Source organism: Electrophorus electricus, chromosome 8 (genome assembly GCF_041902795.1).
Source record: "Electrophorus electricus isolate QZ-2024a chromosome 8, ASM4190279v1, whole genome shotgun sequence".
Taxonomy (NCBI): Eukaryota; Metazoa; Chordata; class Actinopteri; order Gymnotiformes; family Gymnotidae; genus Electrophorus; species Electrophorus electricus.
This window is the reverse complement of record NC_137504.1, coordinates 13,666,615-13,690,106: the sequence shown is the minus strand read 5'-3', so window position 1 is coordinate 13,690,106 and position 23,492 is coordinate 13,666,615. Positions and strand designations below refer to the sequence as shown.

At 45.5% G+C, this 23,492-nt stretch overlaps 2 protein-coding genes across 7 annotated transcripts in view; one reads left to right on the top strand and one right to left on the bottom strand.

Moving 5' to 3' along the window:
• The window catches only part of LOC113585514 (rho GTPase-activating protein 26), a 52,309-nt gene extending 39,874 nt beyond the window's left edge, over positions 1-12,435 (bottom strand). For 2 of the 4 annotated variants that reach the window (XM_035527036.2, XM_035527037.2), the window contains exon 1: positions 11,883-12,433. In XM_035527036.2, the coding sequence (XP_035382929.1) occupies positions 11,883-12,036 (154 nt within the window). In that variant the 5' untranslated portion in view covers positions 12,037-12,433. Of the gene's footprint in view, positions 1-11,882 lie in introns of all 4 variants that reach the window. The other 2 variants (XM_035527038.2, XM_081719187.1) reach the window with 2 other exon arrangements.
• A 4,317-nt stretch (positions 12,436-16,752) lies between these two features.
• On the top strand, positions 16,753-21,642 carry fgf1b (fibroblast growth factor 1b). Of its 3 annotated transcripts, none has more exons than XM_081720164.1 (4): positions 16,753-16,892; positions 20,196-20,412; positions 20,804-20,907; positions 21,179-21,642. In XM_081720164.1, the coding sequence occupies exons 1-4, from the start codon at positions 16,875-16,877 to the stop codon at positions 21,368-21,370; spliced, it is 531 nt and encodes a 176-aa protein (XP_081576290.1). In that variant the 5' UTR covers positions 16,753-16,874; the 3' UTR covers positions 21,371-21,642. The 3 variants fall into 3 exon arrangements, with proteins under 3 accessions (XP_081576290.1, XP_026878846.2, XP_026878847.2); XM_027023045.3 differs by lacking the exon at positions 16,753-16,892 and adding an exon at positions 19,127-19,256; XM_027023046.3 differs by lacking the exon at positions 16,753-16,892 and adding an exon at positions 19,136-19,287.
• Positions 21,643-23,492: the final 1,850 nt, after the last annotated feature.

Genomic DNA, 23,492 nt, shown 5'->3' with positions numbered 1-23,492 from the left:
CGTATATTTATACAAAATCGCAATTGCGGCCAGTTCGCATAATATACTGCACGTGGCGGCAGGCAATGGTGTTCATTAAGCTCCTGCAACCCCATCGAGGGCAACAAGTGAGAAAGAGTCCCGCTCATGAAAAGGAGTGAGGTGATGAGTCACAGACCCATCGCAGCACGCTCTGGGCTGCCAAACCCGTGCAGGCCAAGCCTTGAACTGCAAACATTTCTACGGGATGATTAAGTTGTGGGCTTGTGCCATGAGAAAGCCTAGTGCTGCAAAGCGTAGGAAAACGAGGACACGCAGAGACATTTTTGAATGTATGCAAACTGAAACAAAGCGAGTGGATACCTAAAGCCCTGCGAATGAAGACAGCACTTATCTGGTGTCAGTGAAGTCTAATAATAGTCAGGAAATGCACACCACAGCGCAAAACAGAAAACACTAAAAATTAAGTGGTCGACGCCAATGTTGGTATATAGAGAGCAGCGAGGTAGATGGCCAATATATAATATATGAGGTTGTTTCTAACATCGTATAAAATATAGTTTAACAGTGATCACAACTAATAAGACACAAAGTCACTGAACTTAAATTAACATTTTTTAAGTGACTGCATTGTCTATTTGCTTTTTCTGCAGTGCGCTTATTTTTAAAAATGTATCTACTAAATGTCCACAGGTAATTGAAAAACTTTGTTTAAAAACGGCTGATGCCAGGAAAAAAACAATGCTGGTTGTCGCAAAATGGCAATTAATCGATCAACCAGAAATGGATAGTATGTTGTTTCTGGGGTTTTTATTCAATAGACTTCATCTCATTACCTTGGAAATCCCTTTATCTATATTTGCTCTCTACAGTACCAATAAAAGAAGAGCTTTGCCTTATATGAAAAAGCCAAACTGAGAATGGGTGGGAGAATATTTATCTGTCAGCAAAGCAGGCTAGCTGAACAAAACACATGGAATCAAATTAATATTGCATTTCAGATAAAACTGATCTTTTTATCCATTTCTCTCAGCTCTATTACAAAGACGCATCGTTGACAGCAAAACAATCCTACGAGACTGTGCGCCATGTCTGCCGTGAGATCACGTCAGCATCAGAGCTGACGGTGTATGTAAGGAGAATGCAGGTTCGGGAGCACTCAGTGTTCTGGCACTGACCCGTAAACAGCACATCTGTTTTCCAGAGCACTCCGCCGACCTCATTCCATCAGCTCCTGTTCCTGCCGGGGACACTGGGGCAGGTCCTGCAGGGGCCCGGAGGGGAGTGAGGAAGAGGAGCGAGCAGGAATGATGCAGAAAAGGTGGACAAGACGACACAAACAGATCTGCATTGCTGTTTTGACCTTAGAAAAGAATGTGTTTCGTCTGTGTAGATTTAGCTTGGAGTAAAAAACAAAACAAAACATTACAATCCACACCCACGTAAGTTAAAAAAGAAAGAACTCTGACCCTTTCTCAAGGGTCATAATCATGGAGACATGCTGCATGGATTATCATTAAATGCAGTGGTGGGCAGATATGCCCCACCTCAAGCCCCAGATCCGGGGAGGGTAAACCCACTGAGCCTGAGCCGCCAGGAACGCCCCCAAGAGCTCGTCACGTCAGCTTTCTCCACTCACGTTACCTGTGATGCCACAAATCCCCGGGGAGGTGTTTGCCTCGGGGGGGACGGGCATCCCAGTGTCTCCCAGTAAACGAACCCCAAGCTGGAGGGCCGATCCTGTCCGCACGGCCGGCCGAGACGGCTAGCGGTGGAGTACGTGTGCCCGGGCCATGCACGTGGCTGCTCTTTTGCCTCGGCAGAAGCTCGGACATCGAGCTGCGTTGCGCGGGATGGTGTGTGTGATCTTAGGAGATGGGGACTGAAGCCTGTTATCTATCCACAGCACAAGGCCCAGCAGCTGGCCATGTGAGGCTGTGGTGACGATAAACCCAAACGTTCAACCTACATCCCGCTGGCTAGTGCCTCCTGAGGAAGTGACTATAATGACAAACAGAGGTGCTGCGGAGTTGAGGTTGCAGTAATTTGTCTTTCCTCTTTTCGCCGACTGAAATATCTCGGATACAGGAACTGAGCGACACCTTTCCGATCTCGTGTATATATATATATAATGTTGAACTGAAACCCACAGTTTATTGTTATCAGGAGGAAGGGGCGGGGTGTCCTAATAAGCATGGCGGCGGGGCACAGCAGTAACGGGCATTCAGCTCGGGTCATGACCAGCGAATGCACAGTGGGCTTGGGCACAGCAAAGGAAAATAGAGGCAGGGACAGGCAGGGAGAAACTGGATGCGTGAAACTGCGAAGTTAACATAACTGGGAATGGGAAGCTGATCAGAAAGGACATCTCCGGAGAAGAAAGAGGGCAAAGGTACAAAGCACTTTGCAAGTCTGACCTACCGAGCAAGTCTGACCTATCCACACCAGCATGAAAGTGTTCTGAAAGCACAAAAAGCTTCAGCACAAGTCAATAATTTACACTCCACCACCAGATTCCTGAGGTTATCTTGCCCTTTGTGTTTCACTGCATGTTGCAGTAAAATGATACCATGTGATTAGTATGATTAGGTTTACAGTGCAATCCTGGCTTCATTTGAAACATCTGATAAAATTAAGCTATTATAATGTTCTCACGTGGTAATCATAACTGACTCAAAAATCCCAATTTCATAAAAAAGGAAGAGCAAAGCTTGCATTCCACATGGGTCTTCAGTTCAACACTGATGTGGAACTGGATGAGAGTGGGACTGTGGGAACAGTGGCTTCCATGGACATCTCACGTTTGCCCTTGGGCTGGCCATGTTCAAGATCCAGCCTGGCAGCGATCACCTCCACACCATGTGATTGCATCTTCAATTGTCGCTCCGAGATTAAACACTGAAACCCAAGCAACTGAGTCGTAGGATTTAAATCCCAAAACGCTGCGTTATTTTTGGAGCGGCGGAGTCAGCCTGCTGCCGTATGTTTGCGCTGGCCCGCCGAGCGCTGCCCCTGGCCCCAGACCCGGACAGTTATCGGCTCCTGGGAGGACACGCACACGCACAAGACTGGTGCAGGGAGGGGAGCAGCGCGGGGCTGGGCGCGCCTCCCCCGACCGGGTGAGGCGCAGCGCCGGTCTGGACCTCATCAAGGGCGGCGTGGCGCGGCCGAGAGAATAGGCCCGATTCATCGCGCATGGCGTGGGCAGGGCCGGCAGCCATCTGTCAGTTCCACCCTTCATGAGGGAGAGCAAGAGCTAGGGTTGTTCATGCTTTCCGGGGGAGAGGAACGGCAAAACGGTAGTGACGTGGCCCGAGTGCAAGCTAGTAGCTGAGTAATGATCGAGTAACGCCGTCCCTGGTGACTGGGAGAGAGAAGGCGGGAAAGTCCCCCACATCTAAAGACACGCAGATAGGCGGCTGTGGAACTCCTGGAGGTTTCCTGTTATTGCTGTAGATCTGAATATAGGTGCAGCTCAGGGGGCACGTGCTCTGTTCCGGTTCAACCAGTAAGAGTTAAATATTAGACTCACTCACACCAACAGTGTAACCAATGGTTATGCATTAGAATCACTCACGGAACTCGGGTTCATTTTCACACTTTCACCACTATGAAACACCAAATACAAAATCGCCGCTAATGTCATTAGTAAAACCATATTTTTGCTTGGCAAGATTAAATCTGACATACTACATTCTACTTGCACAAAATCCTTGGCAATTAACTTTAAGGCTAAATTATAATCCAAAGCTCCTTTACAACGTTCCTTTACTGTCTCTAGTTAGTGCGGCTCTGACAGCCTTTGCCCAGGAGGGACAGGTTCTGGCCTCCTGCTCCGTGTGTCTGTTTGCTGATGCGGTGCTAATGTTTAAACCGAGGATGTGGCCCCAGGGCCGGGTGAGAGGGGGCCACCCATCGCCCGCTCTGAGGTGCGCTGGTTAATTATTCCTCGCTCGCCCATCACAGGGTCATCTGCAGCATCAACTATGAGCATCATCAAACCAGAGCAGGGCTATTACCATCCCTTCAAAATATAGATATGACAATATATCGTGAAAATACGGAAGCAATTCCCGATATGCGTCTGGATGTTTAGAAACATTTATATTCTTTACTCAGTGTAGTCTATTTAGCCAGTGGTCCATTTAGACCATAGCCTGTTGAGACCGTAGCCTGTTGAGATTGCGCTACGGCTCTCCAAGGAGGCAGCAAAGCACAAGTCGCTCCGGACAAAACTTGCCAAACGCTATAACTGTAAATGTAACTGTAATTGCTTTGACGCAGCAGTGGTCAGTGGTTGGCAGCACATGCAGGGTGCTGTGCAGGCAAACAGCCTGATATGGTTAACTATTCTCATTGGTACCCAGAAGGGCACACATGGGACCAGGGTTATTCTGACTCTCCCTCATAGCATCAGTGCAACTGCTATCAACTACTTTCAGTGCATCAATGACAACACTTAAGTGCCTTTTTGTAGGGCAGATGTAGCTCAGTGGTTAAGGACCAGTAATTGGAAGGTTGCCAGTTCAAGCCTCACCAGTGCCAGGTCCTCACTATTGAGCCCCTGAGCAAGGCCCTTAACCCTCAATTGCTCAAACTGTGTTCAGTTATAATATGATGACTGCTTTGGATAAAAGCATCAGCTAAAATGGCATAAAAGGTCCATGACTGCTTTTTGTTTTTTAAAGTCTTGGAACAAAATATCTCCAAACCATTGGCAGTGCTTTGGTTATGACAACACTTCATTAAAATAGCATAGACATTTTTACATGAGTTTAAGCTACCCTACAAACAGGTGCTTCCGTTTCCATATCCTTAATTTATGACACAAAGTTTAAAATACTCTTGATATATTCACCCTGAGCCTTTCTTGATCCTGCTGTTTTGGGGTTTTTCAAAATAGCTATGAAAATACATTTTTATGAGTTTAACTTTAACTAATTACAACTAATTGCTTGTGTTGTAGTTTCTGACTAATCTATACTATTCCTTGCCTATTCACCTACGGGTTATGGACAATGACGTATGCATCTGCGGGACACGGACAATGACGTATGCATCTGCGGGACACGGACAATGACGTATGCATCTGCGGGACACGGACAATGACGTATGCATCTGCGGGACACGGACAATGACGTATGCATCAGCGGGACACGGACAATGACGTATGCATCTGCGGGACACGAACAATGGCGTATGCATCAGCGGGATACAGACAATGACGTATGCATCTGCGGAACATGAACAGATTGCAAATGGCAGAAGACCAGTTGTCCAAGGGACTATGAAATGGTGTGTGTATGTGTGCGCGCGTGTGTGTGTGTGTGTGTGTGCATGTGTGTCCCTTTCATCCATTCCATCAGGATCAGCAAGGCTTTGCAAACACTGCCCTTTTGTCCGACTGCTAAGTGGACTCCTCTGAAGCCTCCCTGCTTCGCCACACAGAGCTGGGACACAGGAGAGTGGCCTGTCCGCCACAATGGTCAGTATTCAGAGAGAGGGAGAGAGAAAGAGGGATAGAGATAGGAGAGAGAAGGAAAGAGAGAAAGATGGGAAGAGAGAGAGAGTGAAAGAGAGACAGAGAATGGAAGAGAGAGAGGCCCTGGTGTTGGTGGTGACAATGAGGGAAGGGGTAAGAAGATCAAAATTGAGGATGACTTTTTAAAAAGTCCAGTTCGTCATTCCAGTTCTAAAGTAAGACACAAAAACAAAACAGTTACTGGTGGTAAAGTTCACAGAGCATTTAAAACCCAGCAGTCTGGGAGAGAAGAAGCAGAAGTATTTCAAACGCATCAATCTCTGTCTTCTCCAAGAAATATGAAACAAATTTCAAACAGGATCTTAAATTAGGTTTCGGGTTTACGCCCCAAACGATGGCTTATATTAGCTATACTGAATACCACCTTATGACAGGGCAAACATGCCTACATTTCAAAAAACAAACAAAACTGTAATGTAAACAGACCAACTGCCTAAAAGTGAATAGGCCTAGTCAAAGTAAAGACAACGAAGGGTTTTCAGTACACAGGGAAATGATGAGTCTTTTTCCTGAGACAATGATAATGAAAAAAAATAAACAAACAGCACCTGCCCTGGATCCTCCCCCGCGCGGAGGACAAAGGGGCAGGGCCATGTGTCACATGTCTCCACAGCATGCCCTTAGGGCACAGCTGCTCCAGCACGCCTTTCCAGCATTAAGGGGCAGGCGACAAGGAAACAGCTCCTGATAGCTGGCGTGTAGAGGGAACGGACGCAATTGGCGTGGCACCGCGACTGCCTGTTTTCTGATCCCCGGGCCGTCCGAAAGTCCTCAGCAGCTGTGTTTCAATTACTGGATTTACTTATTTATTTTTTTGCACGCTCTGTATTGTGCGCTAATAAAGCGTGCGAGGCGCCGAGAGAGCATGCAGCTGAGGTCAGGGGCTGCTTTGGCAGATGAAGTGCTCGGTCCCCGTCAAACAAATCGCCTTCGCGATTGGACGAGACTGGAAGGGATTGCATGCCTTTGGAATGAGGCCGCAAATTAGCAGCCATCCGAAAAAACATATTGAATCCAGTTGTCTTTGGGGTGCCGGTTTCAGTCCAAGCCAGTCGTTCATGGCAAGGCCAGTAACTTATTGGAAAACACGGCTGCGGCTGGCAGGGTACCTGATGCTCAGAGAAGACTAAGTTCTAATTCGGAAACTCCGGTGACAATCAGGGCAAGTCCCGGCTGTCAACCAGGCTGCACGAACGTGCAACACCTCTCCGTAAACACTCCCTTGTTCAAACGGAACTGAAACTTCAAAGTTCCCCCATCTGTATCACCTTACTGTAAGTCTTTTTAGGTTCGCAACAGGCAGCGGTGCATTTTGCCCATACGGTGATGGATTAGTGCCTGCTGGTCTGGCATGCCGCTCTTTGTTTTTTTCTCGGGCCTCTGCAAGACATCAAAATGTGACCTCGGAAAGCCAAGCCCTGGCAAACGTAATTACCCAATTATGTCCAACCTTGATCTCCCATCTCTGCAGAGACGTCGTGATGCGGCTCCTGTTACAGCGTCGACACGGGCACGCGCATGCTCACGCACAACCCCCCCCCCCACACACACACACACACACACCTGCACCCGACACGTGTGAACATCTGGCGGACATTCGCATGGAAAGCTGCGTTTCCACTCAAGATCGTGGCTCTGCTTCCCTGGTGCCCTCCGAACGTACTCTATAACTACTAACAGTAAAGTTTTGGATTTTTGCTTGTTTCTTTATTTAGTGTATTTATCTGTAGAATCAGCCAATCGGAGTGCTGCTCCATGCATCGGAGGTCGGTTAGTGTCAGATATTCAGTCAGGGGAAGGCAGGAAAACTGATTGCGTTCGAATGCCAAGTCACATACTTGGACTCTACAAGCTGCGCTCATGCATTATGCTTTTAAACCCGGTGAACCGCTGCGTCAGTTCCCTGCTACGGCATCAGTGTTCGCTGTGCGGGACCAGAACCAGCTCCGGTGCGTAGTGAGTGGTACACTGTGTGTGTGGTTGCCGAGGGATCCCGTGACTGGAATCCTGCACGACATGGCAAACCAGCCTGAGACAAGGCGATGAAGTCGGTTTTTAACTGAGCACTGGCGGCAATGCCTCTCACGCAGACTAAAGGGAGAGCCAGTTTCAGTTTCAAGTGTAGTTGGCCCTGCCTGACACATGAGCACTGCGGCTCCTGCAGCTCTAGTGAAGACCTAGTGGGAGAATCGGGTAGAGACACCTGCAGGAGTCCTTAAATCAAAACAGTTCACGTCCTGACCTGCATTCGCCTGGGAACGCAGTGCTGTTTGGCAGACGGTGCAGCGCAAAGATTGTATCGCTGAAGCAAATGACACCAAATAGCCAGGGAGGAGCAGTTGCAGGAGCAGAGTCAGTAGTCGGTTTTCAGAGTCAGGAGGCCAGAGTCGGTTTTTAGAGTTAGGAGTCAGGTGAAGAGAAAGAATCAGTCAGGGCGTTTTGCATACAAACCAAAACAAGAAGTGGCTTCTCGAGCCTGAATGGTGATGTCACTGAAAATAAAGAGCAGTGGGGCTAGACTGCATTTAGACCACTGAGATGACCATTCAGCACACCAGTCCAGTGCAGAGGAGTGAAAGAAACCAGGAAGGGAGGGTGTGTGTGTGTGGTTGTGTGCATGTGTGTGTTGTTGTGTGTGTTTTTGTATGTGCTGGTGTGTGTGTGCGTGTATGTGTGTGCATATATGTATTGTGTGTGTTTTTGTGTGCATGCAAATGTGTGAGCATTTGTGTGCATATGTGTTGTGTGTGTTTTCGTGAGTGTGCATATGCATGCATGCATTTCGAGGACTTGTGAGGACAGTAACCATATACACTTGTGTGTGGGAAGCCCGCTAGAGGTTGGCGTGCGTTTCAGCATTCCTCTGCCAATATCTTCCTAGAAGGAGCTTTTCCACCTCACAACAAGGAGATAACAGATCAAGGCACTTTCCCAAGGCACAAAGCCTGGAGCCTAACAGCAGTAAATGTCAGACTTGGTGAAGGTGCCTCCTCTCCCCAACTTTATGGCACTGGGCCTTCTTTAGAAACACACAGAACAGTTCCTCGGGCCCTTTCTTCTTCGTCTTCTTCTTTTTTCCTTTGGCCAGAAAATTCCTGCTTTGGAATCTGGTCTTCACTTCTTGGGCACTTCCAAGTTCAGGAGTTAGCCCCTAAAAATACTGCCTTTGCGATATTTGCGATAAACCCAACTTCTCTTACTCTGGTTGGGCCGAGGATAGCAGCTGAGGCCTGCTTTTTGACAACTGTGGACCCAGTGCATACTTTTCCAGATGTAGACTTCTGCATAATGGGCCCGAGAAGTGCCAGTAACATTCTCTAACTGTAACACTCTCTCTCTCTCTCTCTCTCTCTCTCTCCCTGTCACTCTCTCTCTCTATCGGTCACTCTCTCCCTCTCTCTCTGTCACTTTCTCTCTCTCCCGCTCTCTCTCTGTCTCTCTGCATCGTCTTTTTCTCTTCTCCCATGCTGTCTTCATTATCTTATTAAGATCAAGTGCATGCCTATGGCAGGAGAGTAATATGGCAGTGCATAGTAAACCTCAAACTGTTCCATTAGTAACACTTGGCCCTGGTTATGCATAGCCTGCTTGGAAGAATACCACTGCTCCCAAGCATTGTGAATTCATATCAGGCCTAAGTGCTAGACATATAGCTTTGAATTTCAATGAGCAGGCCAAAGGAGGACTAGATTTCCAAAACTACAATGAACATATTAATGTACCTAGACCACACACGCAGACCCAACTGGACAAAGGAAATGAGAAGAAGAAGCTAATGAAACTGCATTTGCAGCAATACCATCTTTTATTAGCAGTACATGTCACTATCCAATGTATAATACTGCTTCTTTTGGTATTCTTGGGCACATTTGGACAAGCACACCAATAAGCTTAGTATGGCCAATTTTACTTTAAAAACACTCACAGTACTCACTGCTTCTCTGAGATTTCATTGAATGATGTAAGGATGCATCTATTGCAGTTATGAGGACTGAATTTCCTCAAGGATGAAACAGAGTAACCCCATGAAGGCGGGGCCAAACGTCTGTGCGCAGCCTTGGCCGTGCCTGCTGGCTTGGCTGCATGCGCCTCTGTCCTCATAAGTCACCCACAAACACAATGGGGCTAGGAATGTCAGACTATGATAGCGATCGAGCCCCGGGTTTGTGCTCATCTCACGCATGATGTCACTTCACTCAGAAGCACTGATGCAACAGCCCCCCCCCCCCCACACACACACACACACACACACACATTCGTGCCCTTATCTGATGTCTTGCGGGGAGATACTAAAAAAGCTCTCTCCTCCTTAAGGCACACATCCGCTCTCCTCTTAGCATACAGGACAAAATCCACTTCACCCACTACAATTACTTCATTGACTAGGCAATAAAATAATATACAAAATGACCGACGTGCTGTTTTACTGCAATAAAAACATAACGGCATACCTGAGTTGCCAGGCCCAATGAAGACACGATCCAGACAAAGCAGTACCATATATTTGCATATTACAATGAACTGCTTTATTCTAGTATGCCAAACTACTGAAAATACAGATGGCCAAAGATTCTGGAATATGAAAACAACTACAGACAAAGTCCCTGTAGGAAGACCTGTGGCGATGTGTGAGCCTTTGCGCTGCAAAATGCAAACCTTTGAATCGATATTTGCCGTCAAACAGCGTTACTCCGAGGCTTCGTAGGGCTCCAGAGTCCTGGACCCCATCCATCATGCGCGGGCTCGGGGCGGAGCTAATTGGCACAGCCAATTGGAACAAAGCAGGGAACCCCAGCTGGCCCTCCGCTAGTGTGCAGTGTGGCGGCATGTGTGTTAGCCACTGAAAGTGACAAAGGACGAAAGTGTCGCCCAAGATGAGGGGACGCTTGTCTGAGCGATAGCATGCTACACCACGTCTCCCGTTTTGTTTTAGTTTGCAGCTGAGGTTTGGGGAAAAGCAGGTTGTTGCTATTTCCAATGTAAAGAACTACTGTAGTAATATTTTATTTAGTCGGTGCAGCGCAGCGACTCTGTTGCTACTGTAGTTAATTAAAAACGTGTCGCTTGGAGAGCTGAAGTTATATGTTATGTGGTTTCAGGCCTGCGGTGAGATAAACAATCATTTGCATAGAAATGTGAAATTATCAAAACATTTAACTGTCGACCGTGACACATCTGTCGGCATAGCACTCTAAAAATGCAACTCCACTTCAAAACAAAATGACTCAGTCTGCGGCGCCGTTTTCAGGTTATTGAGTGGGTGTTTCCAGATCATCGCGGCAAACAAGTCTGCCGCTACTCGGTAACTGATCCGTTCATTGATCTACTCGGTAACTGATCCGTTTAATGTTAATTAAGATATCAAAAATAAACCACCGATTCATATATATGGTGAATTTGCGGACGACGATTTAAAGCCATGAGCGTAATTAACATACTCCGGGATTGTGGCTATGGACAGAAGCCTTTCATCGTGTAGTAAAATAACCGCTTAGGCGCGTGTTTACATGCAAGCTGGAAACGCCTATTGGTGTAAAAGCTGTGAGTTCTGGCGACTCGATGTGCACCTGGTAAGCAATAACTTTGCTAACTGGATGACAGATGCCTCCCTCCGACAAGGTGCTCTGCCTTGTGCGGTGGCAATGTTACAGTGGATGCCGTGGCTTCATTCCTGTGAAGCGTTAGCACAGGTTTCAACACAGGAGTTGCAACAAAACGACTCGTGAAGACTGCAACCAGGGACTTGCCCAGACAGCAGCTCCATGTCTACATGTAACCAAGCTGAGTGACTGGGCCTGTTACATCGCAACAGCTTTGCTCGGTGAAACCAAAGCCTTGAATGCTTAGAATCTGAATTCAGTGAACTTGGATTTAGTTATAGTGGGCTCTGATCTTTTTCCGCTGGTTGTGTTTGTTTTGAATGGAGAGTGGAGTGGATTGTGAGAGCAACGTGAGTAACGCGGTCACTTAGTGGTTGCAGTGTGACAGAAGACTTCTGAACTCAACAAGCGGTTTAATCTCAGTTTCTTGTGCCTAAAGTGATGACATGTTTTAGAAATGTGGATACGGTTATAATCCTATGGGTCATGTAGAATAATACGTGTAGCTTTCGTAGCACGGTAAAAAGATGATGGGTCGGAGTTTTCTCTTTTTTCTCCGCGCAGTTGTAAAATATTAAGAAAACGCACTTACAGCGGTCCTGAATGATAAAACATGTTTTACTATTCTTCTGGGCAAAGCATTCTCCGCCCAAATATCCTGCAAGCCAGTCAAAAACACAGAGTGTGTCCATTTAACTACAGTAGCTAGGTCATGTGTCAAGAGTTTGTCATGCCCTCGAACAATGCAAAGATTATCTTACTTTTCAGTGCTTGAATCAGCGCTTTGCCGTCTTTGATAAGCTCCTTGATAAACTTGTTCGTCTTGTCCAGTTCCAGTTCGTGGGACTTCAATCTCTCTCTGAAATGTGGGCTATCTAAATAGCAGTCGCTAAACTCCAACGCAGGCAATCCCATCTTTTCTTCGATACCAAAGCCAAAGCACCCAGTCTTATCGGGACTACAGGGAAACGTTAAGCGGAGGGTGTGCAGTAGAGTATGGGGAGAAGCGAGGAACCAAAGTCAGACGCGCTCTAATCGGCCGTGTTAATTACATATCGACACGGAAATATTTTAAGCGGCACAGACTGTCTAATGGATGCTACTTTTAGCTAACAAAAAAAGCCCAACCGCATCTCAGAATATCCCTTCACTATAACAATATCTCTCAGAGAAAATGTGTCCTGGAAATATTTTAAGCGAGCCGTCAGGACGTTCCGGCGTAAGCCTGTGCACCTCGCATGACAACGTCACGCTGCTACAGGGGAGGGGAAGACGACTAAAGACAAAACGCGGTAATTGCGGAATCCTCGATGGGCGTTTAAACGCGACTCTTTCTTTAGCCCCAGCAGCCGCACCAACCTACCGTGAAGCGGACAAGCCAATGATTGATTCTTCTATCAGCCAATAGCGTTGCGGCTTCCCAAGCCAGTGCGCGAGGGTCGATACGGCGGGCAAATCGCACTGTGCGCGAGAGGATACGATACAAACAAAGGGTTGGACGAAAGCGATGATGTCATACCAAAGCGGGGTTTTCGTCTGCTGCTGCAGAGTGGAAAACCGAACCAAGTCTACTGACGTGTCCAATATCAGTTGCTCCAATAGAGCCAGCAGTTAATTAGGAAATTCAGCCAGGCTTTTGCCATGTCCGTAACCCCATCCACCTTTTGTTAAATTCGCGCTCGCAGCTCACATGTTTTCTTTATGTACATTATATTTCATACGATGAATAGGAATCTTGTGAAGGGCTACTGGAGTCATATTTACTGTGTACAAAGAGATTCAGGGTGCCCGATATTCTGTTTGATAATGTCAGAAGAGCTACAATATGGTCCCTCTCAGCATATTTTGTGGCAGCTATTAATCTATTATTTGGCCCATTAACCACTGTGCTATTACATAGTTATAACAAGTTTTATAACTAACGGATTCAGACATTGATCAGTTCAACCCTCATGCATACATTGTGGGCTATATTCCTAGGACTATATAAACAACCCTAGTTTCCACGGATAATTATTATTTTATGTTGGCGCCTTTTTGAAAAGATCAGTGTTGGCCATGCTACACACCTTTGGTTACTTGTATTTTTGCTTTAGTTCCGTGGCAAACTAATAAAGAAACAAGAGCGGTTTGCTCTCTAGGGACTCTGTGAAAGTGGCTTGTTTTTTCTTGAATTGCATTTGGCAGGGACGATTAGAGTGGGCGATGACACGCCCCGTGCTTAATGGCAGGAAGATGACCTGTGAACGAGTAAATGAGGGAAACGAAAGTCAGCATATTCGCTGTTCATTTCTCCGAATGTCCACATTCATCACAACTTCCTCACTGCTAACTGAAAGCAGAACAGTGTTAAAACAAATCTCCGGTGAGTGTGAAAACTTGTGGGTTTCAATGGGATTCTTGTGCCAGAGTCAAGACAGAAGACGGACTGGATGATGAATGCTCGTCGGTTCAGAAGTGTGCTAGTGAGTTCAGAAATTAGCTGGTAGGTTCAGTTCTCTGCCCCTTTGTGCGCTAATGACAAATGTTCATTATAAACATTGTGAGCTAATCCTTTGTCCTTTTAAAATAAATTCACTCTCATCATAATATACAATATAGGGCCAACTGTAACGTTTCTGCTGGCCCGAGTGCCGATGGGCGTGTAGCAAGACGCAAACTCCCTCGATGAAGTGAAATATTTATTAACAGAAGACACGAACAACAGTGGCCCTCATACACAATATTAACGAAAGACCACAATAATTACATACGCGTTATACATCTAGCAGCAGACTAACAATGACCAACAGTACACACGCTAGCCGAGATTTAAATAAACAAAAAAACAAGACATTAAGCCCCGTGCAGGTGCGTACAATTACAAAGGGCGTGGTTTCAAATAAGGTGTACGCGGCACGCCGTACCACGTGAATCGGGGTGGGGGGGGGGGGGCGCGTCCCGTGACAAACAGGACATTTACAAGCATAATATGAGGCTATTATTCATTTGTAGAAAGTACAGTTAAAGACACTGCTATCAAACGCCAAAATCCTCTGGAAAGTACCACATTAATTAAACTGGAAAGGACATAATTACCCTCGAAGAATATTTAAACAAAGTGTCTGATGGAGATCAATGGGGGATGAGCAAGAAAGGTGAGTCACATAGAGAGAATTAGAGAACGCGTTTCCACTGCCAGCGTAGCATTGTCTCCAGTCTAAACTGTCCTAGACAGTATGTCCCCAGTCACAAGATGGAGAGATGCCTGAAGATGTGGAAGATTTCTGTGCCTTAAGAGTGGTTAGCCGGCCTGGGGCTCAGAGCAGACCTGGACGAGTTGAGACAAGGGATTCGAGACAGGGCAAACAATGAGAGGACCTACTGGGAGCTTGCCACAGCCACTGAGACAGAGATGTTACACATGCGTGTAGACAGTGAGACAGACAGTCAGGCTACTTCTCAAATAGGCCGTTTGACCAGGCTGGTTGTTGAGGTAAATTCTCTCCAGATTATTGACAGCCTTCCACTTTTGAATAAACGGCCACCTTTCATTCAGGTGAACAAAAACTGGGTTTTGTCTGTTAGATTAATGCTTTTATGTGTGTAGGCTACTGTGATTGTCATTAATTTAATTAATAAATAATGGGTCTAATTTAAAGTACTTGTCCACTCTTTATTATAACTATTTTCCTAATGGAAATCTTGGACATTTTTGCGTACTGTCCAATAATGCTACAGTCAACGTCTAATTGTAAATCTTTAAAAAGCTGGCAAAACAGCACAGATAATTCAGAGCCACTGATCATAATAACAGCACATTGCTGTTTTAATAAGTGCAGTCCTGAAGAATTTGGTTTGAAGGTTTGAAAGTGTCCACCCCAAAGTGAGAGAGTGGCAGAATTAAACTACTTTAGTTACAGCCTGTGGGCCAATAATGACACAATGATGGACGTGTAGAATTCACCCAGGGAAGGTTTTATGTATCAGTGGAATACCGGCCTTTTAGCATGTGGGTTCACCTGTCTGAAATACATAAACTTCTTTTCTGAATTTGCAAAAGACTTCCACCTTTCTCATAATTAGTGACAGAAGCCACTGACCTACTGGGCCTACTGACTGGCTCAGTCCCTGACACGGACTCTGACGCCACCCAGTGGACATAATCGAGTACAACTCCAGTCACAAGTCAAAATTTCCCTTCAAATGCATTTCTTTCAGAAATTTTGTTATTTAAAAAAAGTGTTTGCTGTGTACCTGTTTATAATGTACTCGGGTTCAAGGAGAAGCAAAATGAAGAAAACGGTTTGATGTGTATTCCTTCACTTGGACCCAGATAAGTAATTCAAAATACAGATGTACTTCATAAATTTTGAAAGCATTTTGGCTTGCATTTCGACACCCTAGCCCCAAAGTTGATACACTGGCAAGAACATGTGAATATATTATGTCTTAAATTTCACATCTGAAATATGCGACAGAGGGGGCCTACCAGCCAAAGCAGTCATGGGCCTGACATAAAGGACAAAGGTGGAGGTTATGACTTTATGAAAAATATTAATTCATTGAAGGCTATAAGGGAAAACTCCATAAATATTGAATTCTTAGTCACCTCCACAAAAATATTTGCTTTAAGAAATATGGGAATAGAGGAGACTGAAAAATCCCTCGCTTGGTATTATACGGATAAACCAATAGAGCAGGCATGTTTTCTTTTCCCTAGACCTGCACTTTCTAACTGCTTAAAGCTAGGTTTAGAGTAGAAACGTTTATTTTTACAGAGAAAATAAAAGCAGCTTCTTTCAGAAGCGTATATTTTACTTCAATTTCCAGAGGATTAAAAAGAAGCGACACACAGCCGCGATGAGGACCATCACCGCAGGGCTATGAGACGACACACCGTCCCTGACATTTCACACAGTTGGTAGAGAAATCTCGAAGATACGAGAACTTTCCTGACTGTTAGGCCAAAAGGGGCTTCGTGGCGAACTTTCCCATGCCAGACACTGTCTGGGAAGACGAGGTTTGCACATGCCTGAGACGACGCTGCTGTTATTTAGAGCTGATCCTGATGGCCCACTGTTGTTAATATATACTAGAGATCAAACCTTTGATGAAAACATAAATATTTGGCTTGTGGCTGAAATATCACGTGACTGAGTCTATGCAGTCCAAATGTACACAAGATGAAATTCCTTTAGTGTCACGATTAGTCCATCCCAGCTTCTATGTTTCGTGTTTTCCCAGTCTTGTGTGTTTTAGTTCTATTCCATAGTTTCGTTTTCTCCGCCCCTCGTTTGATTGCTTACACCTGTCCCTCATTTCTACCTTGTTAAGTTCATGTATTCAAGCCCTGTCGTGTGCCCTGTCTCTTTGCTGTTCATTGCATGTTTATTTGAATGGCTGTGGTTCTTTGTTATAGCCCGTTTTGTTTGTTTAATCATGTATCGCCGTGCTCTCCGTGTTGGTTCTATGACCCGTGACTGCTACAACGACTCTGATTTTGGATTTGCCCATAATAAATCTCTCTCTTCTCCGCACATGCGTCCGCCTCCTAACCGCTCACTATTATAGAATGAACAGCCTTACGAGGACGCAGTGAGAGAGCCAGACTCTGGGAGGTGGTTGTTCGGCTGGGACGAAACTCCGGCTGTTTCCACAGTCCGAGTTCGTTACGTCTCAGCGTCACCAAGCCAGAGACAGGAAATCCCCTGGCGCTGCCGGTACACGGGCATCTCGTCGTTCCCGGAAAAAGCAGGATCCCGTGTATTTTGATGACTACGAGAGCCCAGGTAAGCGCCGATGGTCTACCCGTTGACCAACGCTGCAGGGGGGGAGCGGTTTGAGTAGGCTGAGTGAATGCACAGACCATCCATGGCTAGGCACTCGGTGTGCACTTGAGCGCAACTGAGCTCCCCATCACTTGCATGAGCCTTGGGAGCTGCCAAGAGGGTTTTGTGTGTTCCCCTCCAGGGTCACCCCACCAGTGCCTGTGGTTATCCCGCAAGCCACCCAGTCTGTTCCTCTTCCTGGCATGAGAAGCCAGCTGGCCTGATCCTGTTCCCCGCATAGAAGTTGCCTCATGTCCTGTTCCCAGGTCTGTTCCGCTGTCGGACCTGCCTCTGCTGATCGCTCTGGACCCGCCGCTGACCAGCATAGCCGTGTCTCTGGACCTCCCGGACCTGCCATTGACATCTCAGCCACACCCTTGGAACCGCTATTGTTGCACTGCTGGACCCCAAGTCAGGCTCTGGTCCCGGCATAGTGGATGCTGCCAGTTCTCTTTCCTGTGTCAAGTCCATTCCTCTATCTGCGCCCCCGGACCCACCCCTGAACGCTGCAGCCGTGCGGCCAGACCCGCTGCTAAATGCTGCGTTACCGGACCTGCCTGTTCCTTGAGTAGAAGAGGCCACTCGGCCTGTCCTTGTGGTTGCTCCTCAAGACTCCCCTGTGCCACCAATAGCTGCTACAGGTGTGCCTCCAAAGATGTTTAGGGTTCTTTGGTCCCACCTCGCAGCGAGCCAGTGACCCTAAAGACCTCTCCTTCAGCCTCCCGGACGCCTGCGGTTCCTGTGTCCACACCATTTACTTTTCCTCTGCCCCTTGAGGCTGCTGCACCTGCCCCCTTATCTGCTTCTGTGTCTTCAGTTCCTATGTTGCTTGTTCCTGGTTTTGTCCCTGCTCCTGTTCAAGTGTCTGTACATCCTGTTACCCTGCCTTGTGGTATTGGTCTTCCCATTCCCGTGCCTGTCATGGTTCATGTGTCCTGCTTTTGCCCCTATGCCTGACACCAGTTTTTCTCCTGTGCCCATCTCAATCCTGACAAGGTGTCCAGTCCTACTCCTTTTTCCCATCTGGTTTCTGTCCCTACACTGCTGCCTGTCCATGGTTTAGCCCTGAGAGCCATACATACCCCTGGTCCCATCATTCCTTGACCGCAATCCTGCCCCTTATGCCTGTTTAGTCCTGCCCCTGGTCCTCTCCCTGCCTCCTTATTTACTCCTGTTCCTGCTTCTGCTCATGGCTCTTCTGTTGCCCTGGTTTGTCTGCTTCCGTTATGTGTTCTGTTCCTGGTCATGCCCCTTGTTTGGCTACGGTTTCTGCTCCTGTGTCTCGTCTAGGTCCTGTCCTTGCTCCGTGTCTTGCCAATCCTGTTCCTGGGGTGGGGTACTGTCATGATTGGTCCCTCCCAGCTTCTGTGTTTTCCCTGTCTTGTATATTTTAGTTCCAAGCCATGGTTTTTTTCCTCCCCCTCTCATTTCATTGATTACACCTGTCCTTCATTTCTACCTTGTTTAAGTTCATGTATTTAAGCCCCGTCATGTGCCCGGTGCCTTTGCTGTTCATTTGAGTGGTTGTTTCTTTGTAGGCCATGCATTTGTGTTCATCCTATCCTGTTAGTCTGCTTCCTGTTTGCTGTCGGGTGGGGATTTTTAATTTATTTTATTTTTTTTGGGGGGGGGGGTTAAATCATGTATCTGTGTTGGCACTATGACTGATTTTGGCTTTGCCCATAAATCTTGCTCTTATCTGCACCTGCATCTGTCTCTTAACTGCTCACTGTTTAGACTTGGCGATTGATTTGGTGACATGCTTTAAATCTATAACTTTAATACATTAACAATTACTTGGTATTCATGTAGTTTAGAATACTGGTGTTTACATTTAGATATCTAGTTCAGCAAAAGTGTCCAGTTTTTTGTGAAAAGAGTAGTGCTAATATAATCAGATATGCACCCAACTACCATCAAACCATTGCACCACAGTGTTTCCGGTGAATAAATCGGCGCTCTCATTCAGGATATGAGAATCAGTGCAGCTTTCTCAAAATCACCCACAATGAGACCTTGATGATTAAAAACACGTCTGAAAATTCACTTGGAGCCCAAGTTCTCTTGTGACACTAGATTCTAAGCAGAAACCTTTACACAGGCTCCTTTCCCGAGCACCCGGCCAGCACACGTCACACAGGCCAAGCGGGCCCGTGTAAATTTAGCACTGACGAAAGCCGGAGGGAATGGTTGCACAGATGCTTCTCGTCGCCAAACGCATACAAAAGCAGTCGGTGACTGGAGAGTAGAAGACTGGAGTCATATCCAGACCCGATTCATACAAGAGACCGCTAGAGAGACGAGGAGAGAGACATGCCGGCTCAGGTGGGAACGTACAACGCTCTTTTTTTCGCAGGTAGCTACCCCTGGTCTCGTTACATGCCATTTAAATTAAGTGTGTTGCCGGGTGTTCTGGAGTCTGGCGCTAAGGTTCAGTTTCCAGTAATACAACATCTCACTGCTGCAGCCACATGGAAGTGTGCCTCAATGTGGCTAGGCCTTGCGTTCCTACTGCGGGCTTTTCCTTTTTTTCTGTCCTGCTTTCTGCGCCCAGGGGCCTGACGGCTTTCCAAGACATTCCGGATGTGGAGTCTAGCTCGGGCAGGAGACCTGAATGATAACAGGACCACTTGTGACTACTGTTCAGTCTTAAATGTGGCAGTCCAGTTCTGGTGATAACTTCCTGAAGGCTTTGGGTCAATACTATGAATATTGTGATGAATTGCTATACCTTTTCATAACTAAAGTTGTCTTAGAGTTCTTCGTATGTTAAATGATCATGTAACCTACATGGAATCATAATACTGAAAAATGTGATTTAGACACAATGTCCTAAATATGCAGTGAAATGTTAGTTATACTGACACGAGTGTATACAATGGCCTGTGATAAAATATTTAAACTCGTTTTAAACATTGCAGTGATGTATCATGTATATTTTGGTTTCATGAAGAAAAACGATTCACTGAAGCCAAATTGATTTTTTTTTTTTTTTTTTTTTTTTTCTTCCTCGTGGAGTACCCAAACAAACTTTGCGTTCATGTCCACACATGTAACCGTTTAACTCGTCAGTGACCCCTTTTGCGCATGGCGTTTCGCACACCGGAGGCCCATGTTTGGGTGACTGCTCTACGTAATCAAATTATAAGGCGGTGTTACTTCGATTTCTTGTAATACTTAGCCCGTGAATGAAACGGAGTCGTTACAGTTTGTAGGGGTGCCGCTGACGTCTTGTGACGATACAATATTTCACTTTAACCACAGGGGCATTTGTTGGGGGCAGGACGTGCTGACTCCGGACCTCTTTCCAAAATGACGGAGGGGCATGTTGGCGTCCTCGCACCGGGGCCAACGAAATTTGATCTTAACCAACCGAATTATAAACTTCTGAGAAGACTCTACTGCAAGAACGGAGGATATCATTTACGTGTACTGCCAAGCGGTGCTGTAGATGGCAGTCGACAAGAGAACGACGTTTACAGTAAGAAACCAGTGAAATTCCTGGCTGCGTTCTTTTCCTGTATACTTTAGTGCTGTCAGTAAACGACTATCACTATTATAACCACCTTAGCATTAAAATAGAGTACCCCATTAATTATGGACAATTCTAAATGGAAAAATGAAGTCAAATAATCATGTGTAAATGGCTGGCACATAAAGGTGACTAAAATGAATGCATCACATATTCTGTTACTGACAATCAGCTTAGATAAGCATATTTGTATAAAATGATAATCATTGGGAGTTCTGTTGTCTTTAAAAAACACTTCATTCATAAATTAAAGGAAATACAGGACCAATAGAAACAGTGATATCACACATGGTACAATTTTCAGCTTTTTGCCTTTTCATTGGCTTCCTATTCAATGCAGCTGTCCTAAAAGTGAAAGCAGTGAATGCAGGAGTGGTGGCAATCAAAGGGCACACGACGGAGAGTTACTTGGCCATGGACAAACACGGACAACTTTATGGCACTGTGAGTGTTGGCATGAGCCAAACAAATGCTGTCCTGCAGCTAAACAAAACTATCCACACTGTACACCATATGTGGCATATGCTTATTATTCTGACAAGGTGGTTCAGCTTTAAACTTGCAAAATAACGGTCATGCTATTTCCAGTAATTGTACCGGGTGTTTGTGGATATGTCCTGATGCAACCTGACGCACACTTGTAACGAATTCCTGATCAGATGGCGGCAGTTATGGAATTTCAGCAACTCCTTACTGCTCCTGTTCTGTGTTTTAGCCCACACTGAACGACGAGTGTTATTTCTTGGAGAGGATGGAGGAGAACCACTACAACACGTACAGGTCACAGAAGTACAAGGACCTTGGCGACTGGTACGTGGGAATCAAAAAAAGCGGACAGGTGAAAAGGGGCCCCAGAACCCACCGGGGCCAGAATGCTGTATACTTCCTGCCAATTCCAATTCCGTGAATATCTGCATCCAATGAGGTTTCAGCTGGGTGACTTCACATGGCTTTTTGGAATTAATAATGCGCACCGAATTGCATATGACCAAGAAAGTAAAGTAAAAACAATTACTGATGTATTTATAGAGGACATAAAGCTTGTTTTAGGAAAGTGCTATTTTGTTATTTATTCTTTTCTTCAATGTACATATTAATGCAAAAAATGTGTAATAGTAATGTTTTGTTTACTAAATCATATTCATCATATTTGTATCATGATAAAGTATTTTGATATTATTGGGACATTTCTATTCAAATATTTCTATTCATTACTCCTAAAATATAAGGAGTAATGAGGACCAAAAAAGGTCTTATATTTCAACTAGGAGGCTAACGTACAAAACAAAAAGGTATGTTTGTACATGTCTGTCTTTAACAAATGAGATCATTTACTGTACTATCATTCACTGCCTGTCAAGACCTCATGGTTATTATAACTGAAAGCACACTGCGTTCAATTCTGCAAGACATATAAAACAATGGTAACCTTTAGAAGTAAACACAAACCTAAGATGCGAGTGAGACAGAGGTTTTACATAAAACAACTAAAATATAATTATAAGGCTCCACTGAGATTTAATTGGCTAAATAATGGGGCACCGTTTATTAAGACATGGTGGTTAGTTATCTGCCTTCACAAAAAAGACCTTGGACTACATCAGGAAGTAAGGAGACACAAATGACTCTTATTCTGTCACTGCCAATAATTTCCTTTATTTTCCATAATCAAATCTAAAAATTATTTGTTAACAGTGATGACAGTCCAAATACAACAAACTAACTTTACAACAGTAAAAAATTAAAATAAAAAAAAGAATAAACATTTAAAAAGATAGAAATAATGTTCTTCTGTCTATGGGTCCATTTACATGACCGTGTGGGTTTGTTTGCATTGTGTAAAGATGTCACTTGTGCTCATGAGTAAACACATCCGATCATCTTAAACAGGTCCAACATCACACTGGAATTGGAATACCAGCAGGATTTATTTATGTTCTGCATTCTTCTCCACAGTGGCCACAGATACACCTATATAGGCCATATGCTGTAGACGTAATGATGTACACAATAGGATACTGTACATGGAAACGGCGCCTCAGGAGTAGTGGGCACAATAAACATTTACCACATGATGGCAGTATAGTGTCTAATTATTTGTACTAGTAACTCAATGAGTTTAGCATGCCAGTGAACCATATAAAAAATGTCTGGAACTCTGAAACTGAAAATTAGACCCAGTTGTTGTTTGTTTGCTTGTTTGTTTGTTTTTTAAATTTATTGACCATTCACTCAATTTAGTACTCAATGCATTTATGACTTTTTAAATGACTTTTATGGTTTATTTGAATTTTAAAGCCCGTGAATGACCACACAGTGGCAGGAAAGTCATCCCATGTGATGTTATCTCATTACATGGACTGAGCAGATCTCTCTGCACTCTATGAAAGGAGACGATTTGGTTACTTTTATGTCGCTTACATTCAATGACAAACGCTGACAATCGCAGCTCCAGGCAGCATCAGTGATAACTATTCAAAGCGGTTTCACATTAATCATGTCAACATTTAAGGTGAGTGGGGGGCAAGGCAGCTGAGAGGCATATGGCCAACAGCAGCTGTGACTGTGGGAAATTAAACCACCCCCACCCCCCCGCTGCGAACCAATCATAAGAGTGTGCTGAATCACAACTAGGGGACGTTCACTGGAAGCCCATTATCAGACATGTGTTGGATTTTTAGCTTTACACCGACACAAAAACCCCATAGACCCAAACAGATGTACAAAATCCATTTCCACCCACACAGGCGTGAGGAAGAATTCAAGTACGCGCGCGCGCACACACACACATAGTGCTGCACCCTGGCCTTCAGCCCCCGGGGTCCATGGTCAGAGCAGGAAGGGAGCTATTCACTGTAAACTGAACAAGCAATAGCTTCCTCTGGGAGTCCCCTAGCGCGGCCGCAGCCAAGATACCATGACAATAAATTCACTCTGACAGACCCCTGTCAGGGCGGAAGACAGAGCCCCCATCAATTGCGCAAACACTCCGCTGCCTAGGAGCACACATATGCTCACGAATGCCCGTT